The 25,797-nt window shown below is 38.3% G+C and overlaps 1 protein-coding gene across 2 annotated transcripts in view; it reads right to left on the minus strand.

The window, feature by feature from the left end:
- sbf2 (SET binding factor 2) overlaps positions 1–25,797 on the minus strand; it is a 128,508-nt gene that overhangs the window by 47,322 nt on the left and 55,389 nt on the right. For both annotated transcript variants that reach the window (XM_084405508.1, XM_084405507.1), the window contains exons 11-17: positions 25,606–25,719; positions 22,293–22,421; positions 18,343–18,441; positions 17,645–17,849; positions 16,262–16,371; positions 15,326–15,475; positions 1,884–1,952 (exon numbers count right to left, since the gene is read on the minus strand). In XM_084405508.1, coding sequence (XP_084261634.1) covers positions 1,884–1,952; positions 15,326–15,475; positions 16,262–16,371; positions 17,645–17,849; positions 18,343–18,441; positions 22,293–22,421; positions 25,606–25,719 — 876 coding nt within the window. The remainder of the gene's footprint in view (positions 1–1,883; positions 1,953–15,325; positions 15,476–16,261; positions 16,372–17,644; positions 17,850–18,342; positions 18,442–22,292; positions 22,422–25,605; positions 25,720–25,797) is intronic.

The following is a 25,797-nucleotide window of genomic DNA, read 5'->3' on the forward strand; positions in this document are numbered from 1 at the left end:
TTGTGCTATTGATTTTCTAAGCATTTCGCCTGGTGGAAGATAAACGTGTGAACTCAAGTAAAATTCAAATTTTCAATCAATTTATTATAGCGTGTCTGTGTGTAGTGTTTATTCTAGTCCATAGGTGGTGTTGTGAAGGATTCCCCAATCCTTGAAAGCGGAGTGACTGGGATTTCTATTATATTGATATTATTGATATATAAATCACAACATTTTTGGCCAAATTGTGCCACCTTACAAACAAGCACATGCAAACCTAGAGTATATATATTTATATTAGGGGTGTAACAATACCCTTGTATCACGATTCGATACATATCACGATACTGAACTCACGATACGATATTATTGCGATACTCCAAGACATAACAATAAATTTACTGTTGATTAAAATGCTAAATTTGATATTACATTGTGGGTGTACATGAATAGGCTTGGATTTGGTGCTGGTAACCCAATGGTAACCCAATGCACATACTCACAATTTGTATCAAATTTTCAATTTTTATTGAAAGCAAAGATTCTTTCCCCCAAATCATGTATGCAAGTCAGTATGCAACCATAGCAGCAATGCCCTGGCAACATCATAGCAATGTGCTAACAAATACTTTTCTTTGTATAAGTTCTTTCTAACCTCTTCAAGGTATGAAATTCAAGTTCTGACAAGTTGACAAAGTCTGACGAAAATCTAATTTGCTAACCACTGTTGACTTACACTGCAGGAATTACAATCCCAAAAGGAATTTATTTAAACCTATCCCTGGATGGAAGAAACAATCTTATCTTATCTTATCTTATCTTATCTTATCTTATCTTATCTTATCTTATCTTATCTTATCTTATCTTATCTTATCTTATCTTATCTTAATTATGCAACCAAATACGATTATCTTATCGTATTTGGTTTACATTGACTATGCAAATGTATAATGTAGTGTTACAGTTGCTATTGTTACAAGCGCTATTGTCCTACAAATGAACACGAGGGTCACCAACCTGATATCTGATTTCATCACGTCTCTCTGTGCAGAGTGAGTCACTGAGGACGGATCGTAAAGCAACCCATAATTAAAAAGCAACAGAGTCAGTTTTGTCTGTCTCTATGACAACAATAATGATGGATCGGTGTTGAAAGCCAGACACTCTCCAAATCCCTGCAGCCTCTGCCTTCCCCTTTTCCCACTGAACCACGGCGAAACCAAACTAGGCCAGAGTGACTGTCACACTAGTTAAGGATTTCCTTCAGTGATGAGCTGAATGGAGAGGATAACAAAGCCTAAAGCCAAAGTTCTACTGCAAAGTCATTTTTCGTTCTTCGCTTAGGGATAAAATGCGCCACATTTATTTATATAGTAAATTATACAATAGATTGATTTAAAGCAAGCAGCTTTACAGTAATAAACATGAAAGTTTCGCTTTCAATTAGAATAATTAGACAACTTAATTCTCTGCTATAAAGCGTCTCTCCAATGTGTTCATGTTTTTACTCGCATCTGACCTCGATGGACTAAACCGAAGAAATGAAACCGAGAAGAGTTGCACATCAAAGAAGGCGGAGCCTCAGAGCCACACCCACCTATTGTGTCATCACTTTTTCAAGTTCGCTTTGGCAAGTAGTTTCGAACTCTCGAAATTAACTCCAAACGAACCTCGTTTTGGCCTGATTTTGTTTGAAATGACGTCACACCAGTTCGTTTTTCGATTTCGCTAGAAGTATATCAGGGCGTTAAAGAGTTAAACTGAGCAGATGGAGACAGGTGGAAAGTGCCCCCTTCTTCCAGCATTAGCGAGTTTCGGTGCCAGGGTTGATGTGCTATGATTAAGATCCAGTAACTAGAGCTGCCAGTATGCCTGCTGCCAGTCTGACCTCAACTGTTACTTACCCGGTAAAAGGCCGTCGTCAGGGGCAGCAATGCGGCGGCCACAGTGTATTCTTCTGAGCTGGAGCAGTCCTGGAGTAAACAGAGAGACGAGGAGATGTTAGACGATATCACTGAAGCACATAAGCTGATGATAAAATGAGCTTTGGCCAATTGTGCACAAAACATGACATCACTTGCTATTTTCCCATGTTATTAGGCATGTCAAAGTATTGGTTGCATGTCCATAAATCAAAATTTTTCTTTAATAAATAAACATGTACATATGGGCAAAGAAGTCATGCGTATTTAAAAGAGGTTTGGCTTCCATTCAGTCGGATTTGTATGCTCTCGAGCTGTTTTCATGCATATGCTTTTAATATTTTACATAATCTTGCCTCCGACACAGTTTTCCGGCTGTTCCAATTTTCAATTTAGAAGTCATTTCATATTTTAAATTCCTAACTGAAATGACATCGTTCCATTTAAACTGAACAAAGCTATTAAATCAAAACTTGGGTTGTTGCATAAAAAGATCAACTGGTGTGGGAGTGACATATTATATTTTATGAGGATCCTGGAAATAGTCAAAGCCAGATGACTGCTTTTTAATGAAAAAATAGCTATTGGTTTTATAGCTCGATGAAACGTCCCTGACTTGTTGTGTGTGATGATGTGGCACTGCGAAAGCCAGTTAAATAGATGAAGGCACATTTATTTATCAAGATTTGTCACTTATATATGTTCTATATTGTCTTATATAGGAATGAAGATGTTGTAAGCAGTGTCAGGATTATATTTCAATACAAAAACCAGCCACCAGCTCTGCTCTCTATCCTGGCATACACATCTAAATGTAAAGACAGCAGTAAATCTAAAACATCGGTTCCTGCACAGATCTCACATGCCTGGCCCCCCATGGATGATGCAGCATGCGTTATTTCTCTCTCAGTACATCAGGTTTGGAATGAACTGCGTCGTTTGCCAGGAGAGCTGAAACATTCCAACATTCAAAGTTTCTGTACACAGTTATATCACTGGAAATGAACTGGGAGCAAAGACTGTAATCCATTACCATTTAAAGATCCCAATTATTCTGCGGGGAGAAATAATCCTGCTGCTCAGACTAGATTTTACTGCAGAAAATGTCAGTAGTGCTTGTCTGGGAAAAACTCATCATGATGCTTACTGGTTGTTTACTGGCCTAAGTCAGAAGAACCCTATCAGAAGTTTGCCAAAAAAGTAATGTGGTACAACCAACATGTAAAAAAAAAAAAAAAAGGAAAACAACAACATCAGGGAATTACATAACAGAGGGGTCAATATGTCTATTTTAAAATATCATATAATTTGACCTTTTTATGACAGTGCTCGACAAGGATAGTTTAGAAGTTTAATCCATATTTAATTTATACAATGAAGACTATGGGCCCTATTTTAACGATCTAAGCGCATGGTCTAAAACGCAAGGCGCAAGTTCACTTAGGGCGTGTCCGAATCCACTTTTGCTAGTTTAACGATGGGGAAAAATGGCGCATGGTCTAAAAGGGTTGTCCCTATTCTCTTAATGAGTAATGGGTGTGTTTTGGGCTTTACGTGCAATAAACCAATCAGAGTCTCATCTCCCATTCCCTTTAAATGCCAGTTGCGCTCACGCCATGGCAGATTCGCTAATTACATGACGTAATTTGATAGTGGAAAGACCAAAGCCGTCTCCAGAGCGCAAACGGATCTGCTCGTGCGCGAGGTAAAAGTGCGCAAGCAGACCATCTACGGGACAAGCCGGATGCCACCATATCTTTATGTACACAATAATAATCTTTTACACTGTAATCCTTTTATTTTAAATATATGGCATGTTTGTGTGCTGCTGTGCGTCCCTGTGTGTTTAATAAGCAGAGTGTGTGCACGTTGTGGACCCTCCTATAGGCTTTAATTTAGTTTACAGTGATTGATCCATTCTAAACTGTGTAGTATTATTTTTTTACCAATTTTTATTAATGTTATTTACTGTATGTACAGCACTTTGGTCGGCCAGTGGCCGTGTGTAAATGTGCTCTATAAATAAACAAACTGAACTGAACTGAACTAATACAAAAGAAATATTGCGCCACTGACTTTAGACCAGGTTTCAGTTGGTCAATGGCGCAGTCTATTTCTGTTGCCCCAAAATAGCAACGCGCCAACAATGCGCCAGAACACACCTCATTTTCTGACCAGCCGTGGGCGCACAAATGGGCGCAAATGCATTTGCTATTTAAACAACGTTTGATTGATTGATTGATTAATTGATTGATTGATTATGTTTATTTCATTCATGGATATTTTTCCAACAAAACTTACTTCATCATCCTCATATATATAATTTATAAAACCATGATGAAAAGGAGGCAGGATGAAGAATATCTTATATTTCCTGGCCCCTCAAAAAAACGTGGCGCAGGATGTAAAAATGATAACTAGCAAAAAACACTTGCGTCGCGCTTGGCGCTGCATTGCGCTGGGTGTAAGATAGGGCCCAATGCAGTGTTATTTTACATTTGATTACTTTATTCAATTTCTGTACCTGAAAACTACTGCTAGACAATGTGATGTGGTGTGAAAAATGTATGAATAATATGTAATGATATTAAAAAAAATAGTTTTTACCATATATAAACCCAATTTTTATTGTGGACACTCTTACTGTGTACTGTATGTCATTGACCCATTACACTGATCTTCTTTAACACGTATTCAGCTCAGTATGTACAGTAAGCACACACATACCCTTTGTACAGGCCAGTAATCAGACATGTCACTCATGGAGTGAATTATTGTGTCACCGAGAGACTTCAGGAAGGGTCAGAAGAGTGTTGTTTATCTTCATCTTTACTCATTCAGGCATACGGGAGGATGTTGAGTGACTGTGACTCACCACAAACTATACGTGCTGCTGCACAAGTGTGAGCAGTTTGAGTGGAAGTCAATGGAAGAGAACATGGAATGTGACACGTCGGTCCCTATAGTTCAGTCTGCTGCGGGATGTGCAGTCATATGACTCACTTGCATCCTGTTTTACTCCCATATAGGCAATGTGTCAACTTCCTGTAAACCAAAACCTTTATTTTGATTGCTTTCTAGGAATGGCTTTGTTTCAGAAGTCCAAATGCAAACTTTGTGCACATGACAAAATTGCTTCTCTGTAAAACAGAAGTTGTGGTCAACCTAATTTAATTGTAAAAAAAGCATGCTATTAATGTTGTAACACTCATGCTTAGTGTTAGGGTTTTGAACCTTAAAGTGACCATGAAATCTCAATGGACCATTTCAATTTTTTATGGAATATTGCAGTATTATAAATGATTTATCATGTGCACATCATAAAAAAAAAATAATAAAAAAAAAACACGTGCCCTTTAGTCAAAATAACTTCCCCTCCCTCTTGCAGCGACATCTCTTCTCTTCTATGATGATGTGGCGAGGAGGACGGGACAACCTGTCACTCACATGAGATCCACAAATAGCAAACCACAACCATCCAACCATCAAATCAATTCCCCACGGACAAAATCAAGACAAAGATACATTTTTTCTAGTTTGAGAAGCCGTTTCACTCGTATATACATCACAATAGGGTAGAAAAGATTATCGCAACTTCTGTTTCATGCTAACTATAAACTTGAGGTAAGTACATGACTGATACATTATCAGTCAAAAGTTTGGAATAATTGCGGAATAACTGGAACATCTAAACCAGCATATTAGATTGATTTCTGAAGGAACATGTGACGATGCTAAAAATCCAGCTTTGCATCACAGGAATAAATTACATTTTAAAATATATTCAAACAGAAAACAGGTATTTTAAATTGTTAATCTTAATTATTACAAACTTTTTTTTTTTTTTTACAGCAGTGTACCTCAAATGTAGCATGTTGAGGACAGATGTACTTTTCCCCAAGCAAACAAACTTGCAATTTATGCTTGGCAGATGGAAAAATTGTTGGAAAAAAAAACCACACTCTGGCATTTAAAGAGGGACCAGAGCCATATCTAGAGACCAAGATATCATAGAGACTCAGGGTTGGGCTCTTAAACGCGAAAGGAACACCCAAGCAACCTCTTAGCAACCACCCAGAACACCTTAGCAACCATCCACAGCATCCTAGAAGTGTGGTTACTTTTATAAAGACAAGCACTACTTTTAGTTACTTTTCTAGTTACTTTTATTGCAATAATGTATCCTCTCTCAATTGTTTGTTAAAGGGACAGTTCACCCAAAAATAAAATTGTCGTCATTATTTACATTATTGTTCCAAACTTGTATGACATTCCTTCTTCTGTTGAACACAAAAGAATATATTTTATGAAATGTTGGTTTAGCAGACAGTTGACGGTAGCCATTGATTTCCATAGTATCCAGAAGTCAATGGCTACCGTCAACTGTTTGATTGCCAACATTCTTTAAAATATCTTCTTTTGTGTTGTACAGAAGACAGAAACTCATACAGGTTTGGAACAACATGAGGGTGTGTAAATGATGACACAATTTTCATTTTTGGGCAAACTATCCCTTTAAACCAATGAGGCTGAGCCAAACCGGAATCCTGTGGCCTCCTCCTGTTTACCTGGCCTCATGGGAAGGTGTCCTAAAGAAGCTGCACTTGTTCAACATGGGAATGATGCACTTCACAACTTCCCAGCACATTTATTTCAGCAGCTTTCACAGAGCATTGCGTAAGTTCATCTGACTGCAAAGTCAGATATCACTCACTGAATGCTCTTTTTCCAAGAAAAAGAATTTAGCACAGTGGGTCTCCTGCTCTCGAGTTCACATGGAGCGGTGGCAAAACAACTGCAGACAAATGAGGAAAAGAAATGAAATCAGCAGGTGGTTCACCTAGACTTATATAAAAAATAGATGGTGTGAGACCCCAGTGTGCCTCGCAAACGATTATCACAGGACTCATTTGAATGAGCAGATAACAAGTTTTCTTTAAAGGAATCGTTCACCCAGAAACTGTTGAAACGCTTGAGAGAACTTCGCTATATGTGCTGTACGTAATTTCTGCGGAACTGTTACTAGTATCTGATTGCACAAAAAGTAAAAATGTCGACACAATGTAACGTACTTGCTCTGCCACTCGATTTGGAAGAAGAGACGTGCTTGTTGTTGTCATCTGTTATTGTTGTACAAGCAGAATGTAGGAAATCATAGTAAAATAGGCCTATATCATTTCCTGAAAAGGATGTGGACTTATATATCAGAATATATATATATATTAGGAATCCTGATTTATTTTGTTTTTTACATAACTGTTTTTGGCTGAAGGTTGCAGGCTTGTCTTCTAGTGGCTTTTATGCATCCAACTGTATCCATACACTCTCATCTCATCCCTTTTCCCACATTTGTAGTAATGACACTATAACGCAAACTAGAAATTGTAACGCATGAGCACGCAATAGTTTTCTCGTGCGCACGCGAAAGTCTGTATGTATATATTTTTTTTTTGCAAAGGTCCCCTCAAGGGCTCCGTAGTTTTCAACATTATTAATAAAAACGTCTCTTGAGCAGCAAATCATCATATATGAATGATTTCTGAAGAATCATGTGACACAGAAGACTTGAATAATGATTCTGAAAATTCAGCTTTCACAATGATATTTCACAATATTACTGTTTTTTTGTTGTTGTATTTTTTATCAAATAAATACAGCCTTGGTGAGCATAAGAGACTTCTTTTGAAAACATAAAAAAGTATTTTTTGAACGGCAGTGTGTTTATATACATAATATTCTTTAAACAGATATAATAAATAGAATAAGTAAGTGACTCATCTTGTATGTGTCATTAACTTAGCTTAACGTAAGAAGCACACATGAAACATTGTGCTTCTGCGCTCCACAGGCAAAAGAAATTCATGTGGGTTTCAAATGACATGCGGTGGGTAGATGATGAAAAGACTGTTGACTTAATTGAATGATTACAGAGCACCTTCGGCAAAGGCTGCTTTACTGCGTTGTTCAAAACGCCCGCAGAATGGATGTGCAAAGCTCTGATCTACTTCCCTTCACCCCCAGCACAGCATAAAACAAATGTGTGACTGACAGGCTGAGTAAGTGTTTGCAAGGGCCCCCTGCCGATAAAGCTAGCCCATAACCCCGCGGCTCAGGAAATGACTGGGATGCCATAGTGCATCTCCACTTCAGAGCATGCCAGACCTCTGCACCAGAACCCGACACAGCTGGACACAGCAGAAGAAAACAAGATTCTGGAAATTAGGCTTATTAATGGTCTTGTTATGAGCTTGTTTTAAACATGATAAGGCCTATCATTTATAGCCCGGCGAGATAAGTAAAAGTTCAAGAGCACTGACTCCGGCACCATTCTTTCGTCTAAAGTTGAACCAGGAGCATCAACAGCAAACACCCGAAGAATGCACAACAAATATTTGTTAACAGCTCTCTGATTTTCCGAGAAGTTGCATAAAATCAGGCTAGCTCCACTGGGATCGCGAGTTTTGCGAAGGAGGGATGTGGTACCACGGCTCTGTCTTCATCCGTCACACGCTACACAAACCGGCCGATCTCAAACAGATGGACCCGCAGTCCAGACGCCTGAGATCATATGCATGTTTTGACGAAAACTAAATTGTCTACATATTATAACAAACAATAAATATGTCATCTAGCATTTAAATAAAAGCAATGTGATGATTCAGGGAAGTAGGAATGTATGTCACAAGCGTGTTGTCTTGTTTGCTACGATCACAATACAAATGGAATGCACACAGTTTTAAGTATTTCTTGATGCTTTCCTTCACAGATATTTAAAAACAAATCAGACTTAAATCTGATTAATCATCACTTATCCTGATGCTTTTCTTCATGATTATTAAAAAAGAAATATAACTTTTTTTTTTTTTTTACCTTTAAATTGAATTAATCCGATTCATTTATTAATGATTAATAGCCTAAATCTTAAACTTTTGAAAAGTGCATGTTTTTGGAAACGATACCATTAACGCCTATGTAAACTACAAAAATGTGCATTTGTGCTAAATACAGGTGTAAACGGGGTCTAAAGCGTTTTGAGCTTGTCCACTCTCGACCACACTTCCAGAGGTAGTGAAAACGCATTCGACCGGATTGCTTTCATAGTGTAAACGCTCATGTGGTCGAAAACGAACACAAAAGATGGCTTTAAGGCTACGTTTACACGGAAACGATCTGAAGAGAAAACGCATAAGCAGAGAATGTCTAATATGGCGAGAAGTTTCACTCTCAGTACACTTCCGGCTTCTGAAATGGTTGCAGTTCCACTCTGATTCCATATGAGGGCGCTCACAGGACGAGTGCAGAATGAATGGAGGTCTATGGCAGTATACCCAAAAAACGTATTTGCTTTAAAAAGTCTTTTAAAGTGTCAATGACGTCATACACATCGTACGACCAGAGCTACTGCTTTATGGCAATCCTTCAGTCACTTTGGTGCTTTCGCGCTCTGCACTTTCTTTTCTCTCGAGGCATCGACAACACAGCTGACACAGGTAAATACACGTGCTAGAAGAGTTTTTGTTTTGGTTGTTTCTGGTCCCGCTTCGGATGCCACGATGCCATCAAGCGGTATCTCTGGTCGTAATCAGTCCTTCACTGACCAATCAGCGTTCATTAGCAGAATGCTAGCGTGTTATGGGCAACAACAACTTAACCTGTAAGAAATCGATAGGACATAAGTACTCGTTCATTCAACTTTCGACCTATAAGCCATGTTGGACTTGCAAAACCTACAATCAAATCTGAGATTTCTCAACGGCAATCGGGTGAAAGAGACAAATTTAGCCGTCTAGCCCCATAGACTCCCATTCATTTTGCACTCATGGGCGATCGCCCCCAGTGGAACTCTGGTGGAACTACAACCAAAATTCGGTACAATAGGACTTAATAGGGAGTGGGCAGGCTCTCCGTAGACGGGCTCTGGCATAAGTGATCACTTTTTATTTTGCGTTTAGACGAGCGTTATGGGGGGGAAATCTGCGTGCGTGCGGTGACGCAAAAGTGTGTGAAATTCAATGTAGTATGCACTCCAGGCGGCTAGGTGGCAATGTGAAGCACGGATTGGTGCCTTCACTGTCTAGCAGACTTTTGCGTTTTTACAGTTTAGACAGAAACGCGACGGTGGAGCGTTTTTAGATTTCCACTCTGGAGGGTGGTTTCACTTTTTTGCGTTTTTAAGCCCCAAAAACGCTGTCGCCGTCTAAACGAAAGGCACATCTGATAAAATATTGTTACGTTTTCACCCGCGAGCGTTCTCGTGTAAACAGGGCCTTATGGTGCCTTCACGTGCTATGGTAATTATGGTAAATACCAAAAGCCGACGTGGAAAATGCACATGAACACCCCCTCATGTGGTATTTTCCACTGGGCAACTCGTAGAATATTTTGATGCACGAGTTGCCGAGATGAGATAACCTTTGACCTTTTCAAAATGGCGGAGAGCAACGCTAGAGTCGTGAATAATAAGCATTGCACACAACTAAACGTTTGTTGCTACTGTTAGCGGATAGTTTTTGTAGCCTATACAATGTTGTGTCATTAACAATTGTAATATAATGCGTTAACACTCAGTGTCAGTTTTAAAAATACCGTTATGGTTTGGTGTTACCTACCCAGAGCAGATGCTAGCTAGCAGTCAATAGGAGCCTCCTAGTAATGAGCGGTCAGGCAATTTACTCACGTGAATGTATTTTGTCTGTAGTGTACGCTAGCGACACCATGACTTACTGACTTAAGCAATCTAAAATTGTTTTAGCCAAATAACAGGTCTGGATCTGTGAGTCCAATTTTTTTACCTACATTACGACAACAAAAGCACTTGAACACAACACACTGGTAAATACCAGTTCACAAGTGGAAAATATCATCTTTTCCATAGCACGTGAAGGCACCATTACTCTCCGCCTACTGACCTGATGGCGAAACATAATAGGAAGCGCACTAGCCAGACGGGATTTAAACTGTCGGCTGGAGACCAAAGTTTGGTGTGAAGACGAAAAACGGACCACAATGTTCTCAAACGTTCCTGATTTCAAACACACACTCACAGTGTTCGCTGAAGTCTTGTGGCTGTCAGAGCAGAAACGAAAGCTTCCGTCGTCTCCGGGCACGTTCATATAAATTACGTGGTGTGACTAAACTAAAACACTGAACTAGGTGGCGTTATACACATCATTATTATTGATGTTCACTTTGCAGTGTAGAACATTTAGTTCCTAAAGTTCAATTTTCAGTAACATTATTAACATTAAAACATTATATTTTGAGAACAAAATTCAAACTACATTGGGCTGGATAATGACACTAAATTTGCCACATCGATATTGTTATTGAACTGAACTGAATCAACACTGAACTGACTCGAGCTGAATGATGACACTATTGTCATAATTGAACTTGTTTAGTAATTGATGAACTTTGCAACATTGACACTGTTATTGAACTGAATTTAAAACCTTCAACTAAATTAAGATGAAACGTATCTTCTGTAGAATAATAATAATAATGAATTTGTTTCATAAGAGATGAATTTTCCTGTTTTATTCATGTGAAGCTGCTTCGTATTGTTTACTGTAAAAATAAATGCGACTTGACTTAAAGGGAACATTCTAGTTTGTTGCATCACTCGTAGTCGGAACAAAGAATTAAAACAAGCGTGACACAATTTCACTGAAGCATGTGTATGTACGATTATGTCTCCAGCTATTCTTAGTGCAGATGTAGTAACAAAAAACATAACTTCAATAATCACTGGCGTCACTGCTGTCTGTTGTAGCTCTTCGTCGAAGGCGATGAGAGCACCCAGTGTAATATGAAAGCAATTAGGGTGTCCAGGCAATCTGCTATTTCTGTTTGTCTTACAGCTCATCTGAGACAAATCCATTGACCTCGGCGCCACACATGAGACACAGTCATGACAAACTATCCCGAAAATGTGGAGCTCTTTTATAACACTTGTTGCCTTTGCACAATATAGCAGTGCAAAGAGCAACGCAATTACCATGAAATGCAACAGGACAATTACAAAATTCTTGCGATGCTTTCCCTGATCTTGTGAGCAAGGTTATCAAATACCTAGGCTATAAACTCACATTATTCGCTCTGTAATGCAAGTTTTGTTCTTCGAAAACACGCATACCTATCAAGAACCTACAATTTATGTGAGCTCCCCAACAAATCACAAATTCCAAGGAGACCTAAAGATTTATGTCCCACTTAAAACAAAAAATGTTTCCAACGCAAGTACGGCAGTAACAGCATCGATATGATCTCTGCTGTTTCCGATGAGAAGGAGAATATTCCTCAAAGTCTCTAAAAACTGGGTACCACTTTATTTGGCATGCGCCTCGTGTAGACTGTCAGTCCAAGTTCGATATTTGCGTACATCCGGTTGGAATCCGATCATATTTAGCAAAGAAATATTTCACATGAAGTGGGATTTTTACAAATCAGTTTTGAGCTAGATTCATATGTGCTTTGAAATTAAAGCACATTTCTGGAAATCAGTTTCAGTCCGTCTGTTCTAATGGGATTTTGTGTGGTTGATGTCACTTTCTAACGCCACCTACAACTTAAACATGTCAGACGTTTTTTATAGGAAACATGCTGAAAGTCACGGCAGACACAAGATCTTGTCCAAAAATTGCCGCACCACTTGATGTAAATAACATCACAACATTTATTTCAATCAAGAGCTGCATCAGTTTTTAGTGAAGATCTTATATTGACAATGCAAGAGTCCAGCACTCTGTAAAGTCTCCTCCAGAACATCCCAAAGACGTTCAATGAATTTAAGGTCTGGACTCAGAGGGGCCAATTCATGTGTGAAAATGATTCTTCATGCTCCTCACAACCATTCTTTCACAATTTGAGCCTGATGAATCTTGACATTGTCATCCTGGAATATGGCCATGATGTGTCTTCCTACATGGTTATTAAAGAAATGAAAAGCTACACACTCCATCAGTGAGGGTTAGAAGAACTGTTGTCAAACATATACCATGCTAGAAACATAATAATCACTGCAATAATGATCCAATCATAGACTCTTAAGCATTTGCTTAAATCCAAACAGCAACTTTTTTTGTCTTGCACTGTTTTGTAGTAGAATAAGTGTCTAATTTCCTTGTCTGTGTCATGGCGCATCATTAACTTTACATTAAAGGGATACTCCACTTTTTTTGGAAATAGGCTCATTTTACAACTCCCCCAGAGTTAAACAGTTGAGTTTTACCGTTTTCGAATCCATTCAGCCGATTTCCGGGTCTGGGGGTCCCACTTTTAGCATAGCTTAGCATAATAAATTTGAAATGAAATGAAACTCATTCCTGCATAATAATCAAGAAACTTTGCTGCAGTACCATGGGTGAAGCAGGCGTAATGATATGACGCAGTACCTGATAATAGTCCCCAGCTCAGTAGCCTATTATCAGGCGGCATGCGCTGCGTCATATCATTACGCCTGCTTCACCCATGGTACGGCAGCAAAGTTTCTTGATTATTACGCAGGAATGAGAGTATAGTTCCTAGCCACATCAGCCTAGAAAATCGCAACTTTTCATTTTCTGTCGGTCTTAGTACACGATGTAACTACAGAAGAGTCAAGTTTTAAATAGGAAAAATATCAAAACTCTTTGTTCATTTTTTTGAGAGAGATGCTAATGGTCTTGTCCGGTTCAATTCATTATGCTAAGCTATGCTAAAAGTGGTACCGCCAGACCCGGAGATCGGCTGAATGGATTCGAAAACGGTAAAACTCACCTGTTTAACTCTGGGAGAGTTGTAAAATGAGCCTATTTCCAAAAAAAATGGAATCCCTTTAACTTTCATTAACAATAACTGTGTTGAATTAAAAAAAACAGAAACAACACTGTGATTCTGCGTACCGCAGGCAATTTATTTCTAGCAGGTTTGGAAGAGGAGATCAATGACAATCACACACATGGACTGTCCATATGCTGCTTACCTTCTCCGATGTTATTCAGACTTCCACATAATATAGCTTGTCACTTTCATCCCTGTTTCATGTCAAGTTGTTGCCTGTGGTGCCAAACAACCTTTGCCCTTGACACGGTCTCTGGAGGGAAGTCTACATGAAAACACTCTTGCTTGGGCCCAGCATGCTTGTTTCTGTCTCTCATCTTGATTAACAGATATCATAGCTCTGATAGCACATGCATTTCATCTTTTGAAAGCTGCTCCACATATGTATCTCATCTCTCAATGGAAAACAATACATTACAGACCTACGTACAGCTTAGCTCTCAGATGACAACTATACAAAAATATTTCTCTCCATTGGTTTTGAACTTTTTTTTATATGCATAAACACACATGTACAAAACTTTTTTTGTCTAACAACCCCACTCTTCTCGTCTGCAGATGTTGACATCCATGGCCCAAGCTGGTCTGTATTATTTTGACGAAAGTATGTTGGGAATGTCCAGTGACTCTATAAAAGTTGCTCGCTTTTTAAACAGCACAGCATCATTAAAATCCCCCCCTAACCACACCGACGTGAAGTTGTAAAACACAAGGAACTACCAGCGGGACCCTACTCTGCTCTGAGATTAATGGCAATGTGACAGTTTATAAAGGAATGTGATGGACTAACACACAATAAGTCATGAAGCGCTATGACAAGAAAGAGACATAGCTACGCAAAACTCAAGCAACTTCACATAAATCAAGCGAACCTCTTACAGGAAGCTGCAGACCTATAGATCAGTGAGCTGTTCTAAATTGTGACAAACAATAATACCTTTCTGAATAAAAGCAATATTATTTCCTTTAGTGTAATAAAACAGTGTAATAAGTCATGCTGGCTATATGCAGGCACAGTGCTGGCTGAAATATTCTGAAAAAAACTAAAAGGTTCATTTCGATTAGCCTTGTCAGAGATGTTTGTTTAACACTAAATCTGCTGTTCCCTTTCTAAAAAGACTCCAGGCATTGCATTTAATTAATATCGTACTTTACGTCATAGATCCTATCAGGAGGCCCCGTCGGCAGTATTTTAAAGGGAGAACAAAGAGCTGCTGATTTTCCCTAAATGGCAGTTTGTGGTTTACACTTAATATACATTTTAAGAGACTCTTTCCACAACACGCATTACATTCTTCATCCCCCATTAACCTGCATTTAAACTCTATCTATCCATCCATCTACTAAAAATGTATAAAATAATAAAAAATATAATATTTTTACAAAAATTAAACGTTTCATTACCATAAAACTCTTTCGTGAATATTCATTTCAAATTAAAGTAATGTTTAACGCTGCCCTGAATAAGTCAAATCCAATGTTTTAATGATGCAGCATTCCTGCATTCCTATATTCTGCCAGGACAAATCGAATTACTTGATTAACTGTCTTTTTCTTTAAGGTCGCTGCCTGTGGTAATAAATTCTGCTAACATTGATGCCCACCTGTAGAGCGCAGTTCATCATGCGGATGATATGATCAAACTGCTGGTGGTCCAGAATGGCACGGTTCTGCTGGACGTGGTGGCTGAGCTCGTCGGTCAGGCACTGGCGTGCTGCTTTGCCTTTCAGGGCCCGAAGAGCCGCAGGGAGTGTCTGAAGAAACAGCAGAGTCAAGGCATTACTAAAACATATGCTTTTTAAGTGCGTACCATTCACCTAGACCAGACTGGGCCGCCCTCATCTGGACGCAGAAGTGGTTCGCTTCAATACATGCATGCAAAGGCCGCGATCATTCCAGCTAAATCCAGCCAGTCGACCTCTGACCCATAGTTAAAATTCCAGAACGGTTGTTATTGATGAGATTTTACGTCTAGACGAAGGCAGCACCCTCCGCTCAGGTTTACTCGGGCTGAGGTTGTGTGGAGGTGATGTCTTTACTGGCACAGAGAAGCCGTTAAGCTGCAAGCACAACATTTTTACAACTGTAAAGGGATGCAAGCTTGCATTGTATAACCTACCATTTAAACTCAGTGTGTGCAGGTAGCTGGCCACCATTCCAGTGCAAACACACTGGGGATTGATCTCAAATGAGGGCAGGCTCCAAACATCCCCTGTGAGCAAATTTCCTTTGCTACAGGTAATTTGCACAAAGTTATTTAGACTAAAAATATGTTAAGATGCTTTAGACAAACACCAGTCGTGGCTAATGTTAGAATAATATTAGTATTAGTGATAAGGACAGGGAAATTAGAAGAATATGTGTGACTGTTTGTTCACCCCTTTCCTCCTACGTTTGTACGACTTGCAGCTGGAGAGCTTTGCTTATCGTGCTACGAATGGCATCACTAATGCGAGCTAATCTGCATGCTGTCTTTTTCCAGATGCACAAGTGAATGTGTGGGTTTAATCCTTCTGTCATCACAGAAATGATTGCATCACCTTCTCTGTCTCCAGAGTCTTGTTGTCGAAGATGAAGCCGATGCACGTCCGGACCACCTCCAGTCTACGAGCGCTGTTAAACACCGAGCTGGCCTTACCCTGGATAGATACTGCAGAAAAGAGAACAACCGTTAACAAATGAAGAGGCCATGTGTTGTTATGCTCAACACAGAGCAGAGTGCTCTAATAAACCCCTTAACTGTGATAAAATCACTGAAACACCATCTTAAGTGGCTTGTTGCGATTAAAACAGTTCAAAGGCAAAATAAAAGACACCGATGTAAGTCAACAAGTAAGCATTGATTTAATCCGCTTATATAAGCAAAATAACCCCATTCAGGATGATAAAAGATCCTCTGCTTTGCAACAGGATCATGATCACCCTTGTCAAGATTTATTTTGCTTACTAAGTTAAGCTAAGTCACCTTCATTTATAAAGTGCTTTTTACAATACAGATTGTTTCAAAGCAGCTTTACTGTGATAATAGGAAATTAATGCAACAAAGATTGTTTTGGCTGTATAGCAGCTCTAAAAGAAAGTCATTGTCTGTCTTTTTCGTTGTAAAAATCATTAGATATTAACTTAGGGGCCGCTTACAGGACATCAACAGAACACAGAACAATGCGTTCGGGCTGTTCATTTACACGACAACGGCATTTTGGTGGCTTGAGATGATCAGTGACTGTACATTATGCTTATTACATAACTTTTTTTTAATAATAATGTTCTTTCTTCATTATTTTCAATCAAAATTAAACTTCTGTTTCATGCTGACCAAAGTTAACCTGTCAAATTCATTTCACAAGATCTTATCTTATCTTATATATACTTCCGTTCAAATGTTTGGGATCTGTAAGATTTTTAATGTCTCTTAAAAAAAAGTATCTTATGCTCACCAAGGCTGCATTTATTTGATTAAAAATACAACAAAAAAACAGTAATGTTGTGAAATATTATTACAATTTAAAATAACTGTTTTCTATTTTAATATATTTTAAAATCGAATTTATTCCTGTGATGCAAAGCTGAATTTTCAGCATCATTACTCCAGTCTTCAGTGTCACATGATCCTTCAGAAATCATTCTAATATGCTGACTATCAATGTTGAATAACAATAATTTTCAATGTTTTTGTGGGAAACATGACATTTTTTTAAAATTTGGGGTAAGATAAAAAAATAAATAATAATAATTTATTCAGCAAGGATGAAAAATAACAGATTTCAATTTAAAATAAATACTGTTCTTCTGAACTTTCTATTCATCAAAGAATAAAATGTATCACAGTTTCCAGAAAAATATTAAGCAGCAATTAAGCAGCTATTAATATGAAAGCACCAATAATAAGTGATAATAATTATATGTACGACCCCGTCACTCACCCACAGGGGGTCCGGCGGGCACCACACACTTCCTCTCTGGACGGGTACTGATGGGGGCGGTGTGCTGTTTGGCCAGGCCCTCCTGTATCAACTCCTCCACCCTCTCCTCCTCCAACAAGGGAAAGGGCACCACGTGCACCCGCAGGTGCGAGCCCTCGCTGGGACGAGGCACTTTCTGGAAGGCCATGTGGGGGTTCGGGTTCTCCTGCAGAATGCATGACAACACAACTGTTAAAATTCAGGATTTAGAGATGTTTTCTGGATCAGTGGCTTATCGTTTTTTAAATTTTGGAAAAAATTCACCATGACTCATCCAGAGCATAACTCTGTGAGTACTGTAAGTACTAATATGCTATTCGCAGTCATTTATGTTTACTTTATTCTGTGAGAGAAAGTTTCCAATAACAGGAGAATAATCAAGATAAACTGATCAGTATTTGAAAGGTAATGTGACCTCAACATGGCCGCCCACTTGAGGTGACCCGATGTACATCATTTACAACACTTTTGTAAAACTTTTTAATGAGGAAAAAATTGCAGAGTGCCCCTTTAAGAGTGTCTTGGTTCTTATGCATCAAGTGTGTCAAGAGAGAAAACTTGGACAGACTTGGACCTGAAGGACAGAGAATACATGCATCAAGTGGCAGCAACCACTGAAGTTTAAACACCTGACATGAGAGATGGCGTCATGTGCTTACGTTTTTGTAAAGTTGCTCTGACAGATCTCTCAAACGCTTCTGGAACTTGATCAGGTTCTCCTCTTCCTCCTTAAAGCGGTCTACATCTAAGGCCACCAGCTATAGAACAGAAACAGAGCAGTTTAATGTAGAAACCAATGAATCTGTGGTTACAAGAAATCAGTTTTTCCACCTGTAATTGATTTAACATTGCCCAGAACAATAGCTGGAATTTCACTCAGCTGAGTCACGCGTGTATTATCTTCCTCTTGTGGAATGATGTTACTTAGTAGGAGAGTAAATATTTGCTCTAACAATGATTCGATCCGATTACGGTTGTTTACTGAATCTTGCCATACAGTACATGATGAAATGGACACAAATTTTTATTCTGATTCCATCTTGTTTTGTTTTTCTTACATTATTCATTATTATTTTCAAAAATATTTAGAAAACGCAAATGCAATGAGAATTGAAAACACTGTGTGGAATGGAGGAAGAGGCACCAATGTTGCATGACAAAATAACCAGTATCACTTTATTTTTAACGTGACATAGTTACCAGTTAAATATACTTACTATAGTAATAACAGTAAATAATACATAATTACAAGCAGCTAACTCTAAACCAAACCCTTACCCTACAGTCAGTACATTAAGTTAATTAATATGACTTAAGTAATTACACTGTAACAACGTGTAACCTTAAAATAAAGGGTTACACTTTATTTGGTAACACATTATTACCAAATATGTTACATGTACTTACCATAGTAATAACAGTAAATTATGCATAATTACATTACATTACAACTAACCCTCAACCAAATCCTAATCCAACCCAAATCCTATAGTAAGTACAGCACAGTAGTTAAAGGGTTAGTTCACCCAAAAATGAAAATTATCCCATTAATGACTCAGCCTCATGTCGTTCCAAGCCCGTAAGACCTCCGTTCATCTTCGGAACACAGTTTAAGATATTTTAGATTTAGTCCGAGAGCTTTCCGTCCCTCCATTGAAAATGTATGTACGGTATACTGTCCATGTCCAGAAAGGTAATAAAGACATCATCAAAGTAGTCCATGCGACTACAGTGACTCAATCTTAAGTTTATCAAGCGACGAGAATACTTTTTTTGTGCGCAAAAAGTAAACAAAAATAACGACTTTATTCCACTATTCATTTCCTTCTCTCTGGGCCTCGAGTGAGTTCACGTAGTGTTTTAGCGCAGCGCTTCTGTGTTAAATCGCCGGGGGGTCGGGGGGGTCAGGACCCCCCCTATCTGAGGCTTGTCCCCTCCTAAAAATATAATTAAAATGTGTATTGTAAATAATATAATGATATATACTTAAAATAATTGTTTAAGTAGTAAAACAATAAAAATGCAAACGGGGCAATAACAAAAAAACGTTTAAAATTGTGAGTCCCCCTCCCTTGCCTCACAGTGCTTTGGTCCACTGCCAGCTCCCCTTTTACCTCAGTTGTGAAACTCCAGTAAGTCAAGGCTATTTTATTCACTTTAAACGTCGGATGAAGTGATTATTTTCTCTTTAATACAGATCATGCTGCATCATTAATAAATCATGACAAAAAAAATTATGATAACCAATGCACTTTTGTCACCGATGTAACTTAGTCCGCCTCGCTATGTTGGCGATTATATGCCTTGTTTTATACAGTCTGTACGTTTACAGCTTGTTTAAAACCGTTCCCTCACACACACCCAGAGTGTACGCATACACTATGTGTCTTGTAGATTACACAAGTGTGCGCATTTCGATTTTCACACTTTCACTGTGTGATTTAGTCAGTTTATATAATTTAATATAGTTAATCTAATATAATATCACACAAAGAGTGCAGTTTTTCTCCAGATATTAACATGATAATAAATGTGAGTTAATAAATTGATAATTGAAAAGTTTGCTTTTAGACACCTGTTTTAACCATAGGTTTTAACTCTATTTCGCCAACGGAAATAGTTGAAAACTAAACCAAAGCACTGTATTAGCGTCTCTGAGAAACACACGAGGTATTTCCTTACTGAATTATGAATCAGCTTTTTGAACGAATCAGTTGAATCTCAATGACTCACTCATTAACAATGAATTGCTGCCACCTACTGGCGGTTTTATCTTTTAATGTTTTAAATCATTTTATATATCAATATTCAACGTTTTATTTTTTAAACAAAACATTATGTCTGTGTAAAATCTAAATGCCATTTCAAATGCAGCTTTTGTGTTTCCTCTCCATTGCAAAGATTTTGTTGATACTTAATTTGATTGGTAACAGCCCTATTGTGTCTTATTATTATAATTAAATTTAGTTTAATGCAGGGTTCACCAATCTCGGTCCTGGAGGGCCGCTGTCCTGCAGAGTTTAGCTCCAACCCCAATTAAACACACCTGAACCAGCTAATCAAGGTCTCACTAGGCATACTAGAAACTTTCAAACAGGTGTGTTGGAGCTGGTTGGAGCTAAACTCTGCAGGGACAGCGGCCCTCCAGGACCGAGATTGGTGAACCCTGGTTTAATGTATGAAATTGACACAAAAGATGATGCATGCATATATTTAGGTTTAAAAAATACCTTTATAGAGGTAAAAATGCCAATGAAGGTAAAAATCTATTGAAACGTACTGTAAAAATGATTTCTGTCACTGCTGTGAACTGACTGCTACACAGAATATGAAGAATATCAAAAACTTTAGGAGTCGGCTGTCCGCGGCAGTCCTAAACATGCCAAGTTACCAGCACAATAACACACTCAGCAAAATATTGTCTAATTATCGTTATCAGTAAAATCCCTGAAAATATAGAGATCATTTTTTGTCAATTTCGCACACCAATGAAGAATATTTTGGTCAATTTAGTCAGCTTTTTCAATGAACCAGAGAGAAACTTTGAGAAGAAGGATAATGGCACGGTCTCCATGCTAGCTACACTAATAATAGTAGTAAGGCTTTCCTCTGTGTACTACACATATCCATAGAAAGTACAATTTTGCCTGTATTATTGGTGTCCCCTTCAAAAATTGCTCTTGAGGAATGTTATGTTTATTGTCCCCCCAACATTTAGATGAAATTTACGCCCCTGGTTGTAGGCTTACTATTGGCTGACGCTGGTCGTGTGTGATGCGTGTGACGTACAACACAGAAGCGCTACGCTATTACACAAAATCACAAAAAGTCGCTTGATAAACTTAAGATTGAGTCACTGTAGTCACATGGACTACTTTGATGATGTCTTTATTACCTTTCTGGACATGGACAGTATACCGTACATACATTTTCAATGGAGGGACGGAAAGCTCTCGGACTAAATCTAAAATATCTTAAACTGTGTTCCGAAGATGAACGGAGGTCTTACGGGCTTGGAACGACATGAGGCTGAGTCATTAATGGGATAATTTTCATTTTTGGGTGGACTAACCCTTTAATTCATATTACTCATTACTTAAATATATAATTACACTGTAACAATGACACCTTAAAATAAAGTGTAACCATTTATTTTAAGGTGTCCGTGTTACACAGTGTTAATGCATTTAAGTACTGTGGGTTTGGTTTCAGGGTTAGTTGCATGTAATTATGCATCATTTGTAATGATGCATAAGGACACTGTAAAATAAAGTGCTACCCCATAGTGTAAAGTCCATCATTTGGGACACAACTTATATCTGATGTGATCATCTCAAGCATAAAAAAAATACATTTAGTTTGCATTCATTTATTTATCTTTACGTCTGGTATTAAATGAGTTATGAGAATGTTTATAACCAGCATTTCTCACGCTTTCTCCATCTTGGAGATTTTTTATCACACTTTATATTTCTTGGCCTTAGCTACTATGTAAAGAAACTTAAAAGGCATCCTTATTATGCTCCCTTCCTTCCTGAACAGTGCCCATAAAGGACTACACCTTCTAGATCTCTATTACTTAGTAAGCTCTGTTAAAGAAGTACTGCACCTCATCGAACAGATCACAGGCTCTGTATGGAGGTCCCCGTTCAGACACGAATCCCGCGAAGGCCATGCCATCCAACACCTTGGTCAGAAAGTCATTTTCTATCAGGCCCCGCTGGCCTAGGAAAGCAGCCTATATATCAGAGAAAAGAGGGTCAGTGATCAAACTAAAATTGTAGCATCTGCTAAACTTCCACTTCCACTTGAAAAAGAGTAGCCAAGTTTGATTCAAATGGTGCGCAGAGAGATTTTTCTGAACAAAACAACTTCCAGAAGAAACAAAGTCTGTTATCTGCATCACCAGATACATAAAATAAGATGGGCATACGTATATTTTAAACAGATCCCGTGCATTAGCATTAGCCAGTGAATTTAGAAGCATTTGGCAGGGCAAGATGCTCAGTTTCCAGACGTGAAGCATTCTTGTACTATAATGCGAGCCATGTGGGGTGCTTTATGAGGGTTCGTATTGAGACGTTGCCACAGAGACATCGGCCGACACAAACAAAAACAGGTTGGGGGGGTGAAATAACACTTGTGAAAGCAAGTTTGATGATTTTCATATGGCTCACTGCAGGGACAATCCGACGGACCAAAGTGTTTTAAACAAATGAACCGCGATACCATCGGCATGAGCGCTTGCGTTTGCACCGAAGCACTTCAAAGCAAGACGTGGACGAGGCAAAGCTCAGTGCTTATCTAGTGAGTTCATTGAGATTATTCTTTCGTTCTCTGGCGCAGACCCAAACTCACCGTGTTTATGAAAAGGCAGGTGTTTGTACAAGTGCAAGCTGCCTTGAGTTGAAGCCAGATAAACAATGCCGTATTTCAAACCAGTCAGAGCTGTTTGTACCGTACAGTGTGTCCGGCAGTCTATATAACATGACAGGTCATCAGATTCATATTTTCTCATGTGAAGTTTTTATTTCTGAGTTGAGAAAACGTAATTATGCTGTCAGATGAGTTCAAATGACTTAGATGGTGTACCTTTACTACAAAATATACAGCAAGTGTTTTTTTTCTTAACTCTAATTCTACAAAATTAATAAAGAATGTGCATCAGGTGTGTTTTTGTTTTTGTTCAATTTATGACGCTGCTGTACACTGAATAGTTATATTTTATAGAGCTGGTAAGTCCCGCCCATCCGTAAAACCCCAAGTGGACCTCTAGTTTGAAAAATCGTCAATGCAAGTGAATGGGAGAAAATAATTATTTTCTGGTCCCGTTTGACCTGTGCCATGAATGTGAACATATGTTGTCTGTGAATTTTTTATATAATTTTTCATGTTACGAGTTTGACAGTATATTGTATGATTCTTTGGCTAGCAGTTGTGGAAAAGACATAACGAGAGAGATACATACATGTCGCCTATGTGACGTCACCCCATAACACATTTTCCCTCCACTTGTCAAATCACAGTGCTAATGCTGCGATAATCTATGGAGACAGATCGAGATGCCTGTGTGTTTTGTACCCAAATGTCACCATTCAAACCAAATGGGCTGTTCTTTCTTTCAAACGCGTCGAAAGCAGCGAAGAGTTGTAGTCCACAAAGTGCTCTCACACAAAGTCTAACCGTATCAAACTTCTACCCGCTAAATTGTAGCATTCTTCACACGAAAAATTATATAAAAAATTCACAGACAACATATGTTCACATTCATGGCAAAATTCAAACGGGACCAGAAAATAATTATTTTCTCACATTCACTTGCATTGACGATTTTTCAACCTAGAGGTCCAGTGGGGTTAGCGGAAGGGGCGGGACTTACCAGCTCTATTGTAATTCTACAAAACTATCTTATTTTGTACATGCAACTTAACCTTAGTTTTATTGTAAATTAAAAAAAATATTAATAACTTCACACATTTTGAACAAATTTAATGTCCACTAAAGACTGTATTCATGTTTTCTCACTGATACACCCCCAACTCGGAAACTCTGGGCCAAAAGAAAATCCAAAGTTTTCAACTTTTGTGTGCCATTCATGTGCGTTAAATTAGCAAATACAGTCTTTTCGACATTACTTGAACGCACCATTTTTACCTTCAGAATGTTATGTTTTGCACTTATTTGCACAAAATTTAAAATTTTGGTCAATTTAGTATTATAGCAGAAGTTCATATGACTCATGCAAAGTCTTCTGAATATATATGATAGATTTGTGTGAGGGACTAACAGAAATGTATGCCATTATTCACTGTTAATTAATATTGACATCCCTCCTGATATGATCATACTTTCCCAGGTTGATTAATTACAGTACATTAAGGCAACTGTTATGTATTACAAGTATAATGAATGGTTATTCTTAAATATGCAAATTAGGCCTCATCTAATTAACCAATTTGCATACATATCCAGAAAATAAATCTGAACATTGGATAGTGTTTCATTGTGTTGACATATAAGAGTTAAATGTTGTTAAGGAGGAGATTTGGGCAATTTCTAAATCAGAAAATGCTGTAAACATTATATTACATTATGTAAACACATGGAATAAATGTTATATAAATCAGGCAAATGATATATGAACAAAGCTTCTCTGTAAAACCCTCAGAATACAGTATGTGCCACCGAAGTGGAGATTTAGGAGAAAAACTCATTTTGAGAAAACTGCCTTAAAAAACTATGTAGTGTAATTGAAATCTATGCAAAGAGATAGTGTAATATATTAAACTTGAATATGTATTTCAAATGTTTTCTTACCCCCAAGAAGACATGTTATGGAAGTTTCAAAATTGACCAGTGCATGAAAAAAAGTAGTGTCTTGCTTTAAATTTTGACTTTAAAAGACTAGACATATAGCGGAAGCATTTTATGGCCTACTTTCATCATATTTTTGTAGCATTTTTTCATCCCTATAAGCTTGAAAGCACCAGTTCCTATTCACTGAGTGACTATTACAATGCTTATCTCCTTTTGTGTTCCACAGAAAGTCATACGGGTGAGAGTGAGCAAACGATGACTACGTTTGCATTTTTGAGAGAATTTCTCCTTTTACAGGTCATTAATTTTCAAATATATAATACATTGGTAAACTTCTTAAAGAATATCTTATGTGTTTTATACTGTATATCTGTCCAAAGACCCCTGCTGAACCGTTATAGACCCCTTGTTGAAAACCCTGGACATAATTAGTAAGAAGATCCTTCTCGTACAGTCATTATGCAAGCACTTGAGAAAGTCTTTTTGCTGGAATGATCTGGCATGATGACAGTAATTGCTCCTAATCGCTCGTGGGCTGATGGGATCATTTACTCTGCAAATGAGTTTTAACACCATAAAGTTGCCGATCAGCGCCCTCCTCTCACCTTGTGAAAGTGAATCACAGGTTCGGAATGGATGCGAATGAGCTGCAGACAGGACCGGTAGCCCTGGAAGAGTTGTGCAAACAAGCGCAGGAAGACCGCTCTCACCTCCTTATCCTGTCAAACACAAGAAAGCCAGAATAGAAGGGACTGAGAATCATTCCAGACGAACGTATGAGGATGGAATGAGTCAGT

This window comes from Rutilus rutilus (genome assembly GCF_951802725.1).
Source record: "Rutilus rutilus genome assembly, chromosome: 3".
NCBI classification, from domain to species: Eukaryota; Metazoa; Chordata; class Actinopteri; order Cypriniformes; family Leuciscidae; genus Rutilus; species Rutilus rutilus.